Genomic DNA, 17286 nt, shown 5'->3' on the forward strand with positions numbered 1-17286 from the left:
CCTGTTACTTCCCATGTGGCTTTGGACACAGTCCCTACTCCAGGCTTTAGCTTCTGTGTTCAGTAAGGGGACACAGTGAGGCCCAGGGTCAAAGGTCATGAGCAACAGTGTGGGTGGTCCGAGCAACAGCACAGGGGACAGTCCCTCGAGACCCAAGTTCTCCACCGTCGCCATTTCTCAGTTTAGGGGACCTGCCAGTTACGGGGGCCAGCAGGGGCACCCGAGGGACACCACCTGGGACTGAGCGGCGTCTGCTCTCACCCCGAGGGGCTGCTTCCTCGTGCAGGAGGCAGAGGCGGCAGGCGGAAGCTTATTCTGGGTTGCCATGGAGAAAACTTGGGATTTTTTGGGGGGGTGGGGGTGGGGGTGGGGGTACCATTTAAGATTTAAGATCCCAGACAGGAAGAGGCTCATGTTGTGAGCGAGGAGACAAATGCCTCAGCTGACACAGAGTGCAGGGTGGGGCTCACCTGAGTGCTGAAGAGAAGAGCAGGCATGGCGAGCAGAGGAGGCCAGGGTTCACGCATCTGGGCAGAAACCCACTCAGGAGTCTGAGATGATCCCACTCTCCCCTGGACACAGAAGGGAGTGGCTGGGGGGGGGATTTCAGGTATTTGGGGTACTGGCTGAGAAAGCACTGGTGAGGGATGGTGGAAGGTCAGTCCAACAGCAGAGGCCTGCCTTCCACAGCTACGGTGAACAGAGGTGGCAGAAGCCAGGGAAGCAGGCACCCCAGGAGGGTTCAGCCGGTCAGCGGAGCTGGCAAACGGTGCCCGAGGCCCTGCAAGAGGGCATCTGGAAAATGGAGGGGGGCTGCAGATGTACCTCACTTCACAGATGGAAGGCTGCTGCCAGCCAGAGCAGCTGGTGGAATCCCCGACCTCCCAGCTCCTGGTCCTCGGAAGCCTTCCAGGAGGAAGTGCTGTGGTTTCTCTTCCTCTTTCCTATTAGAGCCTGGGGTTCAGGAAAGAAAGAAGGATCCACACACAGCCAGAGGTGGTGTTTCTCTCTTTTATTTAAAAACAGTGCTTCATTACCGTTTGCAAAGGCTGAGGCAGGGCCCCTCCTTCGCTTAGAGTTTATAAAAGCCAGCAACATGATCAATAATTTATACACATGGAGAGTAATACAAAAAATAAGGAATAAAAGCTAAACATCTAACTACTCCAACCTTCACAATTCCAGCTACTTGATAATAATAGGAGTAACCCAATGAATACTGTATGGTCTGAAAGCTACTATACAATATGATTCTTAGGGAGAGGAGGAGAGGGAGGGAGTTAGAGACTGTCACAAAGCCCCGGGTGCTTCTCTGGAGTTGGCAGGGAAACAGGACCCTGGGCAAGCAGCTCCGGTGTCCTAGGGGTGACTGTGGAGAGGACGGGAGGGAAGGAGACATGGCTAGGTGGTCAATTGTACAAGCATCCGAGTATGCCCCATGCCCCAGTGGTACCTGTCCTGCCACAGGGAAACTGCACGTGCTAGGCAGGCCACTCCTTGCCACAGGGGTGTGGAGAAGAGAGAGGCTCTGTGGCACTCTGAGCCTTGAAAAGACTGAGACCCAAAACCTAGAGCCTCCGTTTGCTCTGCAGCTCTAGCTTTATACGTGGCAGCCCCAGGTTGGCTCTAGCTATTCACAAGCATAATGGTGACATGAGGGCAAAATTCATGTCCCTAGGGAAAAAAAAGAAGGATCAGTTCATCACTCAATATATAATGCAGCCAAAATGAGCTGCCCAACAAGCACGCACACACAAAAATACTGTGAACAGAAAATACAAGGAAACAGCTAAGCTAGGAGTCCTGATGGGACAGACAGCCATTAAAGCATGCCAGTCCCCGGAAAAACCAAACCAAAAGCATTTTCTGAAAAACTCAAAAACTTGCGTGCCCCTGGGAACCTGGCATTGGTAACCGGAAGGGGGAGGGGAAGGAAAGAGCATCGCTGTTCCCTTTTTGCCTGCCAGGGTGAATGCAGCCCTCCCCGCGCTGGCATGTACAGAACGGCCAGACAGAGGGCTGCCCCTAGGCGGGAGGTCTCTGTCAAGGCAAGGTTGAGTTTTGGCTGATGAGCAGTTCTCAGTTACCAATCCTGCCAGCCAGCACCACCATGGCTGAACTCATCTACCGTTTTTTCCTGAGTACACTGTAACTGGCTACAGTTTCGGTAACTTGCATAAGAACATGGCTTCCACAGCCAACCACAATATTTCAGGGACCTGTGCCCCCTGGCTCACTCCCAGTGCCTCGCTGAAGAGTTTGGCAACCTGTGGTAGTTGGTGAGCCTTTCGAAAGGAAAGTTGCCAAGGACTGTCCTGCACTCAGTAACCTAGAGGGCACATGCTGGTTAGGACACCCAGAGCCTGCTTGGGATGGGGCCCTGTTTCCCGCTCTGGCACGGGCATGGCAATTGCCTGGCTGATGGGGAAAGCAAGGGTGAAGGAAGTTACAGGAGAGGGAGAGCGTGGGAAGAGGCTTCTGGACAGCAACATTTCCAAAAATATAGTGTTTTATGCAACAGAGAATCAAGTGTCACTGGTGTATACTACAAATGGTCAGACATTCTCAAGAGCATGACAAAATAAAACACACGTTTACATTAGATGTTCACCGTGCCCACTATTGTTTCCTATCTGAAAACAGTGCAAACAGGTAACTTATGCTTTAAAACACCACAACCCCCTCCCCACCCCCCAAAGCCCCTCTCCTCCTAATAGCCGGGGGGAAGGCTGCAGTTCTGCAAACATTGCCATGCTAGAGTTTCGAGTAGTGGAGAGCCAGCTGGGCCCAAGGGGAAGGTTCGGCAGGCAGCTCCCTGCCCCTCCTGACACACCTGTGTTCCAGACTGCCCTTGGGTGGTCTTGTTGGCCTGGCACAGGAAGGGGGCACACTGTGCTCTTCTTGCATATCCTTGGGGCTGCTCCATTCATCTTAAAGTCCCTTATGCCTGGAAGCTACATGACTAGTTATAGGATGGAGGTGGTCATGGACTGCAGGCTGCACCTCTAGAAAAGTGCAGCCTGAACTAAGCAGTTCGGCCCGCGGAGTCCACATTTTCGGAAGAGCCACGAGCTCCCTTAAACTCAGAGCCAAGTGTCAGGCCACTTCCAAGGAAAGAAAACATGCTGGCTCGATTCAGACTGTGGCCGCTGCAGGGTGATGGTCACTGGTGACGGGAGGTTCTGGGAAACCTGAGAGCCTTAAAAATGATGAGTAACATGGTGGATCCGGGCTGAGGTCGAACTAAGTAACACAGAAATTCTAGAAAAGACCTAAGGCAGCTCTCCGGGCTGAAAGAGGGACAGCCAGACCAATGTTTTCACTACAAGTCTCCTTAAAGGAGCCCAGCTTCTAAGGTAAGAGTCGCAGCATAGAAAGGTCAGGTACAAATGCCTGCAAAGCTGAAAATGTCCTTCTCATACTGTGATTCAGCATCAGTCATCTTTTGGAAATCATCACCCAGCATCCTCCAATAGTCACAAAACGCCCGTCTCCTCTAGCCTGCTTCCTAAAGCAGTCCAACATGCCAGCACTGTGGCCTTGGGGATCAACCACAAGGCAGATACAGTGGAATCCAGACACTTGGGGGAGCCCCAACTTTCAGTGCTCACCCTGAAATCCAAAGACCCTTGCATAAAAAGCCAACTCCATCTAGTCTTCCTTGGAAAAGGAAGCTGAGGGAGTGGCATGGGAGAGTGTCCTTGTACACACAGCAGAGACACACTGGCAAACAACTGGCCTTGGAGGCCTCAGCCAGAACCAGCTGAACTGAAGTGCATGAAGGCCCCTCCAGCACGGGCCACGGGAAATGCCTTCCTCACCCTGCCAAGGCCCCTTTTTTCTGTCTAGGAGAAAAGAAAAGAAGCCTTCTTCAATTCTTTTCCCCCTTTTCCCCTTTGTGGATACAACTGTTGAGGGACTGGCCTAGTCTCTACCGGGTGAAGAGGCTTGCCTTTTTGTGAGAATGGCCCTTATTAAATATGACCCAAAATTTCTGTTCCTTTAGTCAGGAAATTTTCCCAAAATGAAATAAGAGAAAGAAAAATTCCTCTGCCCTCATTCTCTAGAACTCCAAGAGGCCCCAGCCCATCCCTTCCCCCAACTAAAATATTTACGTACATACAATGAGAACTGTCCAACAGCAGTAACAAACCACACTTTGGCTTGGGGAAGGGACTCCATAAACGGCCAGCGGATGGCCAGTCTTGTTTCCCACTCTACACATTGTCCCGGAATCAATGACTACACTGCCATCTCTGGCTTCCATACTGTTTGCTCAGATATCACAGGAGATAGGATCTGAGGCAAGATGGTATGTGTCAACTGCAGGCCAGGGTCCAGCTTACAAAGGATGCTTGATGCGGTCAAATGTCAGCCATTTTAATTCAGGGACATGAATCATTTATCTGTCAAAAACGTGTAGAGGCAGAGGCAAAAACAGTAACAAAAGAACCAAAACCCCAACAAGAACAAACCTAAAACAAACCAAAACAAAGCCGAAGCTAGTGTCTCTGAGCTACTCCCTTTAGCAATGACCCCTTAGGTGAAATGACCAGGGAGCCAGCTGATGTGCCCATTTCTGAATGCCTTCATTTTGGAGCCTCTGTGGGACCCCTGCCTTATCGGGTACACCTCAGATCTGGGGAGAAGTCCTTTGGAAACAAAACTGAAGCCAGGTTTCACTGCCATGGCCCCTGCAGGAGGACCTTGCATTTTACATCCTCCTTCGAAGGTAGACCTGGATTCCACGGCCTGTCCTGTTGTTAATGTTCCCAAGGGGTCCAGGTGCTTGGCTGTGACTCTGGAGGAGAGCATGAAGCTGGGTGCAGTGGTCGCAAGGGCGGGAGACTCATCGAGGCTTTGGAAGATGGAAATTCCTATGGCTTTGGAGTGAGTACAAAAGGCCTCTGCCTGCCCTTACAGCCTCATCACCACACTTGTAGGGATAGACAACCTGGGGCTTGCTTCCTCATCCTGGCCCAGCAGAGGCTTTCTGAAGCCTTGTTAACTCTGTACTGACTTGGTGCTGCAGGAAAAGGAAGGGCTAGCAGGCTGAACATCCCTTTTCTCTCCTACACACTCTTTAATGGTTAAACAATTGGTACTTTTCATCCTCGAGCTGTGCCCAGACACCTGGAGGGAAATCTGGCCATCGACTGACTATTCATTCTTCTGTCCCTGGGTCCTAACTTCCTGAATCTTGAGGACATGGGAGTAGCATGCTGATAAAAGGACAGATGAGCTGTGCAGTGGCTCAATGAGAGGGGCAGCAGCCCAGCAGGAAGGCTGGGCTGTTGTGTTTCCTATCTGGAGCTCACTCCAAGATCAGTTTTCTGCTGAGGTGTCTCTTACCCACAGCCTGAGAGCACGCTGGGAACCATCAGCTCCGTAGTTCCCAAACCATGCTGGCACTCTCAGGCCGTGAGTGTCGATGATTGTAAAAAGAAGGCAAACAGGAGGGAAGAGGAGAGAAAAGCATCCTTTAAATTCTCTTTGACAAGCACAGACTCCTACCTAGCGGCACGTGGATTCCAGCCACAGCCAGTCAGAACCTCCGGCCAAAGACAGGCCAGAAGAGCACACTGCTGAGAGCTGGTCCCACTCTGCTCGCCCCCCCAGCCACTCAGCACCAGATACACTTTGGTAATTCTGTCTGCTGGCTTCTGATCAAATACATTTATCAGCTCCTTCCTCCTGGATTGCCTCTTCTGTGACTGACAGAATAAGCTAAGCACGGACATATAGATATGGAAATGCAGTATCTTTTTTTTTCTTTTTAACCACAGTTTTAAAAAAAATTAAAAAAAAAATCAAAAACACCCCCCCCAAAAAAAACACACACACACAAAAACAAAAACAATCTCCCCAAAACAAAAACCCCAAAAATCAAAAATAAAAATCCAAAACAAAAAAACAAAACAAAACAAAACAAAAAAAAAAAGCACAATCTTTGGAACAAAAGAATTAAAGGCAGAAATTTAAAGGAAAAATACATATTCAAAGAACATAGTGAGGTATAAAAAAGTATTCTCTCTTTTTGTTTGTTTTCCTCTTCATCTTGCTATAGAGTCCTCTACTAGTAAATATTGCAATAGCCAGGCCTCATGAACTGGGGGCTGTCCCATCTGCAGGGGTCTCACGTCACTTCAGTAGGGGGCAAATCGGCTGTAGCCACCTCGGTACAAACTCGCCTGCAGTGATTAGAGACAGAAGAACAATTGAAAGGTGATGAGAGAAGACTTAGAAATGAGCAGCACGTCCTGAGAAAGGGTCAGTCACCACCCCTCGGGCAGGGAAGCCAGGCCGTGGGGGCAGCACAGCAGCCTACTCCATGGTTCCAGGACTAGGTAGAAAAGGCCGACCTGGCATAGTTTCTAACCAGTTTTACAAAGGGAAATCCTGCAGGACATTTGTGATGCTATTAGTGTCCTCAGGGGAGCTGGACCACTAAACTTCCTTCTCACACATGACCTGTAAGAGTGTGTTACTTCCAACTTCTCCTCGGCAGAGGTGGTCACATCCTGTGTTTGAGATGATGCTACATTTAAACCTAAGTCAGTCTTCCAACCAATGAAACAGATCTCCTCCATAATCTATAAAATACAGTTGTCTCAATGTCCATGGGGCACTGATTCAAGAAATGCCCAGGGATGCCCAAACTCAACAACTCTAGTCCTTTGTTAGAAAGGTTTGGTGTGCATGTCTAACCAGACACATCCTCTGCAAATGACTCATCTCTATAGTACATGAAAGGCCTAACGGAAGGTTAAGTGCTCTGTAAACTGCTGTCATATTGTATTGTTTGGAGACTAATGGGGGAATGAATCGACATGTGTTCAATGGTGATTATCTTCCCTGATACTGTGGTTGGGTCTGTGAGTGTGAGGTGCAGATGTGCATGCCACCCTGGTTATCTCCTCACCTTTACCAACTGACTTTCTCTGCTATCTTATTTCTTTTCATGTGAACCTTCCCAGGAATCTTACCCTGTGTCATTATGGAGTGAGTGGCCTGCCCTTGTATTTATGAATCCCAGCCAGCAGTAAAGGCATCTAAACCAACTCCAAGAGGGCTGCAGCAAGAACATTATTCCCATGGATTATTATAGACACGCTCTATGTACTTCTGCAGTTCTCTATAACTGCTACTAGAAACTGCCTCTGTCACCATCAATCCCTTCCTTCTCATGGCCTTTCCGACATACAGGTAAAGAGAGTAGCAGAAACTCCTGGAGCCTCACATGGTAATGGATTAGATGACAACGTGTCACTTCCCCAGATCTCTCAAAGTTTGTGTGTACAAGTTAGGAGTAACATGGTTTAAGAAAAAAGGTATACAGCTGGGTTGCGGTGATGCACCCCTTTAATCCCAGCACTCAGAAGACAGAGGCAGGCGGATCTCTGTGAGTTCAAGGCCAGCCTGGGCTACAGAGTGAGTTCCAGGACAACCAGAAAAAAGAAAAAAAAAAAAAAAAAAAGGAGAAGAAGAAAGGTCTATAAACTTACCACAGCGCCAACTCCATAGCTGGCGGCAGGGGCGAGGGCATGGTAGGGGTCAGCTGTGTATACCCTGCCGTAACTGGAAAAGAGAAGCACAGTCAGATGGAGAAAGATAAGCGCTACTGAAACTGAAGGCTCTGTGCTGCGGACTTGGACTCTTCGGAGGAAAATGGCAGATGGAAAAAGCCTTCCTATCTCTGTCCCCGGATGCAGTGACTGGGAACCCTGATGTACTTCTATAACATGGCAAAGAAGGGGTGAGAGGAGGAAGAAGACGATGGGCGGTGATCACAGCCGTGAAGAGACAGAACAAGAGAGTGAGGACAGGAAGAGGCTAGGCCTGGGTGCTGGCATGCCAGGAGGCTCAGGGACTAAGGGCAGCTCTGAAATGGTGAGAGAGGAAGGGGGTGCTGCAGCTGGCCCGATGCTCAGGGCATCAAAGAGCCTGCTTGCCCTGGCTCTGTACGTACCCGTCGCTGTAAGCGGCTGCAGCGGCTGCAGCAGCTGTGGCTGCGGTTGCAGTAGCAGGCTGTGCATATCTGTAGGCTGCATATCCACCCTATAGGAGAGAAGAGAACTGACTTTACAGCTACCTCTCCCCTAGACAGACATCCCCCACCCCCACACAGACGCTCACGTGTAGACACAGGACAGACACAAACACAGAGACACACATGGGAAGGGGTGTTTCAAACTGCACCAGTCTACATGTTCTCCTGTGGTACAAAATCAAGTTCAGCCAATGTTGGAATTTGCTTTCCAATTTGCGGCAGTAAGAAAAACAAAGTACACCAATGCTACCTAGTAATGTTAAGAAATACAGACAGGATTTTGAATCTTACTTCACAGTGTTTTCTGGAACTCTCGATAGGGAAAATATTCATGGTATGTTGGGAGAACTCTGAGTTCACATGCATATAACAGAGCTAAAAAGAGTTAAAATCTGTAATACTCAGGTGTCCAGTTCAGATTCTCTGTCCTGGGATTGGCTGATTACTAGAGAATGCAGCAGGTCACAGGCAAGTCTGACCCAGAGCTTGGATCTGTCCTACATAGCAGGTCTGTGGAGAGCAAGCCGGAGAAGGAAGGACAAGCAGACCAGGTAGGAGAGCATTGCCCGTGAGCTAATCTAGCCTGCCACCCGCAGAGACTGTGGCTTTACAAGCCACATGTCTGACCCTAGTTCTCTACAGAAAACTGTTAACACCAGTCCACATCCCAGGGAAATCAGATTACAAGTGGCTTAGGAGTGTTAGCTCTGATGAAGTCAGACAGACAGACCTCTTCATCATTTAACTGCTTATTTTTTCCCTTCTAGAAGGACTCAAGGACAGTCATGTAATCAGGGCTCTTGAGACAGGCCCAGATAAGCCTCATCTCACTTAGCCTTCTACAGTCCACCCACTTTATCTAAATATAATTCAGATACACATTTCCTTATTTTTTTTCTTCCTTTTTTTGTGGTGGGGTGGGGGTGTTTTAAGACAGGGTTCCTCTGTTTAGCCCTGGCTGTCCTGGAACTCACTCTACAGATCAGGTTGGCCTTGACTCCAGAGATCTGCCCACCTCTGCCTTCCGAATGCTGGGATTAAAGGCCACCACCTCTCTACCAGATACACATATTTTAACTGTTGTCCTTTGGCTACCAAAAATAGATGTTCAGTTGGTCAAACTGGCTCAGTTGTGAATGATAAAACATGTTTTTTCCTGTAGACAGTTCACATCTCATGAGAGATGAAGTATCACATTTTTTTTCCTTCAAATAAATGTTCATTTTTTGCTAACTTTACAAGAGAGACCTCACATTTACTCACCCCACCCCCCATTGTTTAGGGTTATAAAGGTGTGTGTGTGTGTGTGTGTGTGTGTGTGTGTGTGTGTGTGTGTGTTGGAGACAAGGTCTCTCTGCGTAGCCTAGGCTGTCTGGGAACTTGCTCTGTTGACTAGGCTGGCTTGAACTCACAGACCACCCGCCTCTGCCCTGAGTGCTGGGATTAAAGGTGTGCGCCACCACCACCCAGTACTACTTCTCTCTTTTTTTCCTTCCAGTTTCTTTCTTTCTACTTTTTGAGACAGGGTTTCTCTGTGTAGCCCTGGCTGTCCTAGTGTAGACCAGGCTGGCCTCAAACTCACAGTGATCCACCTGCCTCTGACTCCTGGGACTAAGGGTGTGCATCACCACCACCACCACCAGACTGAAGTATTTTCTAATGAGATCCTTGGTCTTCTCTGGCATCCTGCCTAGCAGCTCTGGCCGGTGTCTTGGACTCCTGATGAATCTCATTTGGGGACTACCTATAATTTTATGAACGCCTAAGCTTCCTCTAGCAAAGCGCCAGCAGTACGAGGGAGCATCCATCCTGCTCTCCGAGTCTACGCTGTAAGGCGGCGTCACTGTCAGCAGCTCCCCATACACTTCTCCAGTCCAGTGGCTTTCAGCTGCTCTGCGATACTCCTTTGCTGTCGGTCCTTCTGTAGGTGTCCACAGGGATAACCTGAGTTACCCTTACAAAACCCTAGCAGTGACGTGACCTAGGTGGGAATGTGGCAGGAAGCAACCTTGTGACTGAGCCATGTCTATCTACTGGGAGAGCAGGCTGGACCACCTGGGCAACGCCTCACATCTAGCTCCCCAGGGCTTGCTCCAGTCCTTCTTTCCCTTAGTTCTTAAACTCCAAAGAGGACATGGAATGGTGAAAGCATTGGTTAGAGAAGACAAAGCTCATCGTTACAGTTCATCTTTATCTGGGCCACAAAGGCTCAGCTGCTCATTCTGTTTCGGTATGATTCCATTTGTTTAGATCAGAAGCTGACTCTTCAGTGAAACTTCTTTGTAAGTAACAAAGGTAATTTAGCACTATGTGCTTGGTCTCTTTTGCATTCCTTCAAACACCAAAACAATCTTTACAAATTTAGAAAGCTACGGTAGTGAAAGCAACCCCAGTTGGATCAGTGCTTAGCTAGGTACAGCATTTCCAGACTGGAGCAGGGTGGAAGTCCTCACTGAAAGTAGATTCAGGCCAGATCCCCGGGAGCTCGGAGTTGCGGCTGTCAAGTGGGGGAAGAAGGGCTCCTAAGCTAGGCACTGACAGCAAGGTTTTCCTCGGTGGCTGAGGTCCTTCCCACTGGGAGGAAGTGGGCCTTCTCCATCTGCAGTATTTGCTTCCATGAGTGGACTCTGACTTTGGGGTTTGACTGATGAAGCTCTCTGGGGTTCAAGTGCAGGATGGGATAAAATATTTTATTGGTACTGATGGGCTTGGGAGAATACTAGAAATAAGAAAAACTACATTAATGCTTTTGAAAAGCCGATGATCTTTCAGCAGTTCCTGAGAAGTCATTTAAAGGAGGGCTGCATGTGGGCTGGAGAGGTAATACTTTACCAAAGCAACCCCGTAATTCACCAATGCACATCAGGAAGCTAATCCTTTCAGATCTTATATCTTACTCTGAAGTCTTTCTGCTATTGCTTAAATTGGGTACCTACAGAACATTACACAAAACTCAGGACAAAATCTACAAACTACAACTCACTTAACTGTATTCTCGGTTTCAGAGTGTACAAAGGGCTAAGTTTTTTTCCCCCAGATTTTACTTTAACCAGAAAATTTGAAGGTTTTTATAGAACATGAGAGCAAAGTGCAGTTTGAAACACCAAGGTTTTCATTACTGTTTCTTAAAATTTTCAAAAAGAACAAGGTGGGAAGAAGGAGAAGAGGGCTCAGGCGTGGGGTGGGGGGTGGCGCCACATTAATATTAATCACATTAAAACTGAGCATGCCGACATCCGGAGCTAAAACAACAGCAAAACCACCACGTCCAGACTGGCACTGGCTAACTCTATCTATCCCAGCATTCTCTTGGGACAGCGGTTCGCCCTAGGCTCTACCACAAGCTCGGTGAAGTACACAGCCTCAATTACTAGAGCGTGCAGCCACAACGACCTGGTATTACGGAAACAGTCAGTCACCACTTGAGTTAACATTCCAGACCCTAACAACTGGCCCTCCCCAGCCCAAAGGAGGAGTAAATCTCGCCCACCCGAGCCCTGGCCCACACCACAATGTTAATAATTATAACAAGCAGTAACCCATCTGTTATATCAGAGAAGGGAACAGAGACTCCACTGAGAGATTTAGAGTGAGATGTTAACATTTCTTCAGCTGACTGCACAAACAAACAAACAAAAAAAGAGGAGAAATAATTCATTTGGAGATATGAAGTCATGAATAGCTGATGTGTATTGCTTTAACCATGCACTGATGCAAAACTGAAGCAACCATTAATAAAAATTAAAAAGGACATATGTATTTACACACAATCAGACCTGTTTGATCTGAAGCAGTTTGCAGATTCTATCTGTGTGTGATTTGAAATAAAACAAAAAATGGGGATTAGCATGGCCACAGCACACCATAGTGTAGGAGGGCACACACAGACGGCTTCTGGAACTCTAAGAGCTGCCTAAGTTTGGCCTGGCTAAGCCTGGTTCAAATACATACATGCTCCTTGAAAAATAGTTAATTTTCTTCGTAACCTTCCTAAATAATGCCTAGTGTTCCCAATCTGGTGGCCCAATTCCACATCACTGTGCTAGTTAACCTGCCTGGCTCTGTCACTAGAATTCAGCCCCAACCCACAGAGCTCCCCCGGCTGCTCACTTTCTGGGAGCAACTGCATCTTCTTATCTAGTGTTCTTCCAAGGTTTCTCTTGTATTTGAGAGTTTTGTTTTCTCAATTATCTGTCATATCTTTGCTTTCATTTCCAGCTTTTCAAAGCCAAATGTTGTTGCTTTAGGCCCCTTTGCTATGGACTTTCCAAAGTGTTAAAGGAAAGTCTGTCTCCCACCGAGAGATCTGCTACTCTTCTTCGCTGAATCAACTCTGTACCACTGGGACTCTTCTGTACCATTTCTGCAGCTTTGCTTGAAACAAAACAGACTCTAACCACTGCTCCCCTGCATGTGACCCTTGTCTGCACATCTACAGATTTTTATCTTGTCTTGATTTTAACCCTGCCTTTAATTTTATTGTATTTTTGCTTTAGGTTTACATTAAAACAGGACTTTGGTGAGCATGTGATGTCAAGACACCTTCTCTCTACCTGAAAGACAATGACATGTGACACCGAGGAGGAAAGTGTGTAGTTCAAGACCAGCAGACAAATGAAAGCTTGTTATCCTCATGTAGTGTGCAGATGGACAGAGCAAGGCAAGTGTGTACATGTGTGTGCGTGTGTATAGGGGACTAGCAGGTATGATGGTTAGTCTCACCACCAAGGAGTAGATCTATTTCACTTAGCAAGGGTCTAATGTTTGGCCTCTAACCATTGGTTTTGGCCGTAGGTGATCCTAGTGGCCTCTTTCCACACTCCAACTGAGAGTCACAGTTCACTAAACAGTGAGTTCTCATGCAGACATGGCACAGACTTGAATGCAAAAATTTTAATTTTTGCTCTAGATAGACAGGTTGATCTACTATGAAAAACGTCATTTAAAGTTCTATCTCATGATTATTTAAATTTGAGACTAAGGAGAGATTATTATGATCAACTTGATTATCTTTGACTTATATGATAGATGAGAGATGGTCTTTTGAATTAAATCTTTCAAATACTTTATTATTCCACATCTCTCCAAATTAGTTCATTTCTAAAACATCACTGGGTTACATGAAATAACTGGGTTATAAAGTAATGGACTCTTTTTCTTCTCCTAGCATCAAGCTGCCCGAAAACTCTCTTAACGAGCATGCTAATCCCAGCACTCACGATCTCATTTGGTGAAAGGAGAGAGGGCACAGGGAGCTCCAAGTCCAGTGTGTCCTTGAAGACCTGTAGAGACTTCATGCTTTGGCAGCAGCACAGGCCACCTCTGCCCAGGATTTTGGCTCAACATGGGATGGAGGGAGGAGGAAGCCTCACACGGGCAGACTTCTGTCTCCTCCCTTTTGGACAATTCTGTCACAGTTAGTGCCCTCAGGTGGTAAGATCTCCCTCCAATACAAAAGACTGGTTTAAATAAATAGCACAGGCAAATGTGACTGACAGGCTGAAGGAGGCACCAGTGGTGGGAGAGTGCATGCGATCTGTGCAGATGTGTGTTGAGAGGACTGGAAAGCTCATTTTGAAGGAAGTGCCATGATGTGTGGATGTGATGTGTGCACTGCTGAGGTAGCAGGGCTTAGATCACACGCTCACAAGTCTTGATTGTCCAAAAAAGCCTCTGTTCCCATCTCTAACGTGGAGCTGGAATGGTTAGTATAATTCAATTTTTTCACTGCAATCCACAATCTGATTGATTGGCAGGTCACACTGGCACTCCTACCTGAGGTATTTTAGCGCTAATGATTGGTTCCTGTAAGACTATTCTATAACAGAACACAGGAAGAGCAGTTCAAAAACACAGCTGTGGAAGGAAAACAATCATACAAAGAGCCCACCATGGGCTGCCAGCCTTTTCTTTCCTTTGGATGCAAGCATGCTTTTCACAGGTGAGAATCAGGAGCAGTTCTGTTATCCCACAAAAAGGATGAATTAGGGTGAACTATGGCTTTTTCTACTGGGAAAAAGGGGGGACAGCGAGGATGGGGAGTGGGCATACATCTATCCTGGAAGAGCAAGCCTCTTTACAAATAGAGGACACGATGGCTAGATCATCTCCAGACACAAGTGCACGATGAGGAAGCAGAAGGGCTATCAGGAAGCGCTCGCTCTGAAAGCGGAATAGGGAAGTAAAGCCAGCACCAAGGCGCCATGGCTCCTCCCGATGGCTCCTGCTCATCTCTGTCTGGGCCAGAGTAGCGTTTACACACTGGATCCTGCACTCATCCTATTCTAGTACACTTCTGAGGAAACTAGATCTAAAGGTGCAGTGATAGGTTTCCAGAATTAGGAAAGTCCAGAGGAAAGCAGAACAAACTAAAAGCAGACAGCCATTTTTGCTTGTGATTTTAGGCCTCCGTAGCTCCCTCACACTCAGACATCTGGTCAACAGCCACAGCCTGGAGAAGATACTGTAGTCTTGGTTTTCACCGGAGGAGGGCTCAGATGTGGTCTCAGCACTAGCGAGCAACTTTTCCCCTCCTAGCAACACTGACTCAGATGGGAGAAAGAAAGGGTAGCAGACAGGCACCAGTGCTTTAGCAAGGGCCCCTGGAAGGGCGCTGTGGCCAAGCCACTGGATTTCTTGCTTGGTTTCTGTAGATTATTCATTTAGATTAAAAAAATAAAAACAAAAACAAACAAATGAGACACCCATAAGAACATTCTCTTGATGAAAAATCATCTCTCATTAAGATGTGAAAATGCAAAATAAGGAAGTAGGAGAGCCTCAAACAAATATTTAGTTGGTTGGTTGAAGGTAAAAATAGGCAAAACCAGAATAGAAATAGGATAATTTTAGAAAAATCTGGGTGGTGGTGCTAATCCAGCACTTGGGAGGCAAAGGCAAACAGATCTCTGAGAGTTCAAGGCCAGCCTGGTCTACAGAGAGAGTTCCAAAAACAGTCAGGGTTACATAGAGAAACCCTGTCTCAAAAAAACAACAGCAACAAAAAAACCAAAAAAACTCCCCCAAAAACCAACAACAAAAAACAAAAACACAACAATCTAATCCCCCTAAAACAAACAAACAACAAAACCCTCAGTTGAGGAAATAATTCAAATGGAAAGCCTGCTCTAACAGGGCAGGCTCCAAAAAAGGAAATAATATGAAGCTGAGTTTCATGAGAATATGGAGGATGCACATGCTAACACCACATGTAAATATGCACATTCAGAAATGTGTCATCTTCCTAGTTCTCAACTGTGAACACAGGGGGAATGTTACTTCTTAAAAATTTGCTGAGCAAGTGTTAGATTTTAATTAAAGTACAAAGAGATAATGAAATATAGACTAGGTGATCTTTATGCTTGGCTGTGAAATTCTGGTAATCACAATCTGAGAGATGGATCAATGAATCATGACTAAGGTTTCTTTACTAGGTACACTTTGAAGGCCTACTCTAAATAGCACATGTGTAGACTCAGCATGCTCTATTGACTCGGTGCCTTCTGAATGGCTGCCCTTAGACTGCCGGGGAAGCGGGTATCAACAGCCTCAAGGACTAGAGATGTGAGCGCACCGAAAGCATCTTCTGGGAACGCTGACCCACCTACAGAGTCACTCCCTACTGCCATGTCTTTTTCATAAAGTTGTATTAATGATTTGGGTCAGTGGACTACATTCAGAGAAAGACCATCTGGAAGGCTCTTAACAATGGTCTTCAACATTCAAAAGCTTTTCCTGTGTCAGCTCCATCTCTTTGTCCATCTTTTAAGTAGTATGTGACCAACAAATCATGGAACTTCATCTCCAGCTAGATGGAAGATGGATTCAGTGTCACTGTGGCTGGTGGAATTGGCAGATCTTCACAAACTTGAATGGCTGTAAGAGTCCAGGATGTGAAGAATGCTTCTTGGTTTCCCCGGCTGACTCCTAAGAAACAGACCCACTGGCTGTGGTCTTCCAGACAGATGGGTTTTATACTGAGTATCTGAGATCCTTTAGTCACTACACGATCCTCAGAATTATCAGCTCCTTGATGGCACTTTCACAAGTTTACGTTCTTCACATCATGTCAAATTAGGAAGCACACAGTTTGGAAAGCTGATTGCCATTTACACACACCAAAGCCCTAATGCTCTGAAGACGCTGTGAGATGAAAGGCACAAGAGGGAAAGAGCTGGTGTCAGGCTAAACTAGTCCTGCTGTTCATGTATGTAGATGATGAGACAACAATACGACTTTAAACCTGCTGACCATCTCACAAGGTAAGAGATGCCCAGAACACTTGTGGGCATAGGGAAGGGGAAGAATATGTCCAGTAGGCTGACCCCAGCAACCGTCATGAGACCCAAAGGCTTAGTTTTTGCACCCAGGGGCAAGCGCAGTGGCAGAGAAGCATGCTTGCATTCTTAAAATATAATATATATATATATCCACAAGGAAAAAGGAAAACAAAACAAATTATATTTCTTTTAAATGAAAACAAAACAAAACAAAAATAAAAACAAAACAAACTAAAGGAACAGAAAAAAAAGGCTGGCTTGTCAGGGGATGGGGTCAAAAAGGCCCCGGTGTGTGTACTTACATAGAGGTCAGCACCGTAAAATCCGTCCTGGTAAACCACACTGCAGAAATTCACACAAAAACAAAAACAAAAAACAAAAGAACAGAAACACATTCCGGTTATTGAGGACGGCAGCATGCACATGCGCTACACAGGCAGGTGATGTATGAATGTGACCTGGACATGGGGCCGCGGCAAGCTGGTGACAGAGATGTGCCAAGTGCACACGTGCATTCCACGGCTCCAGGACATGCAAGGAGAGCTAAGGGTCTGCAAAACTAGACCGAGCACCTGGACACTGGGTAACTCAGACTAATGAAACAAACAGTGCTCCTGGCAGGCAGGGCCTCATGTAGTTGTCTGAGAGCTGCTGGGTTGGACAAATCAACTTTAAAATCTGGACTTTTAAATGGAAGTGTGTTCTAGGAGAACGATGTTCTTTAAAAGTGTACAAAGGGTAGGGATGATGAGGGGCTTAACTTCATGAAGAGAGTGAACAAAATGAATTCCATTAGGTCAGAACCTATGTGCAAAGTGTGTTTTAAATGATGCTTAACAGTGTATTTTCATTTCATATTTTTGAAGTAAAGTGTATATTTTTCCTGTTATCCATACATCACCTGCTTTTCACCCTGCACATTAGACATGCGATAAGATTTGGCTGATCACACAAGCA

At 46.7% G+C, this 17286-nt stretch overlaps 1 protein-coding gene across 22 annotated transcripts in view; it reads right to left on the reverse strand.

Annotated features, from left to right (window-relative positions):
• Positions 1-5964: 5964 nt before the first annotated feature.
• The window catches only part of Rbfox2 (RNA binding fox-1 homolog 2), a 240092-nt gene continuing 228770 nt past the window's right edge, over positions 5965-17286 (reverse strand). For 10 of the 22 annotated variants that reach the window (XM_028871040.2, XM_028871031.2, XM_028871028.2 and 7 more), the window contains 5 exons: positions 16632-16671; positions 11827-11858; positions 7970-8058; positions 7506-7578; positions 5965-6191 (listed from right to left, as the gene is read on the reverse strand). In XM_028871040.2, coding sequence (XP_028726873.1) covers positions 6137-6191; positions 7506-7578; positions 7970-8058; positions 11827-11858; positions 16632-16671 — 289 coding nt within the window. In that variant the 3' untranslated portion in view covers positions 5965-6136. Of the gene's footprint in view, positions 6192-7505; positions 7579-7969; positions 8059-11826; positions 11859-13825; positions 13869-16631; positions 16672-17286 lie in introns of those variants that run through there. The other 12 variants (XM_028871051.2, XM_028871038.2, XM_028871037.2 and 9 more) reach the window with 5 other exon arrangements.

This window comes from Peromyscus leucopus, chromosome 20 (assembly GCF_004664715.2).
Source record: "Peromyscus leucopus breed LL Stock chromosome 20, UCI_PerLeu_2.1, whole genome shotgun sequence".
NCBI lineage: Eukaryota > Metazoa > Chordata > Mammalia > Rodentia > Cricetidae > Peromyscus > Peromyscus leucopus.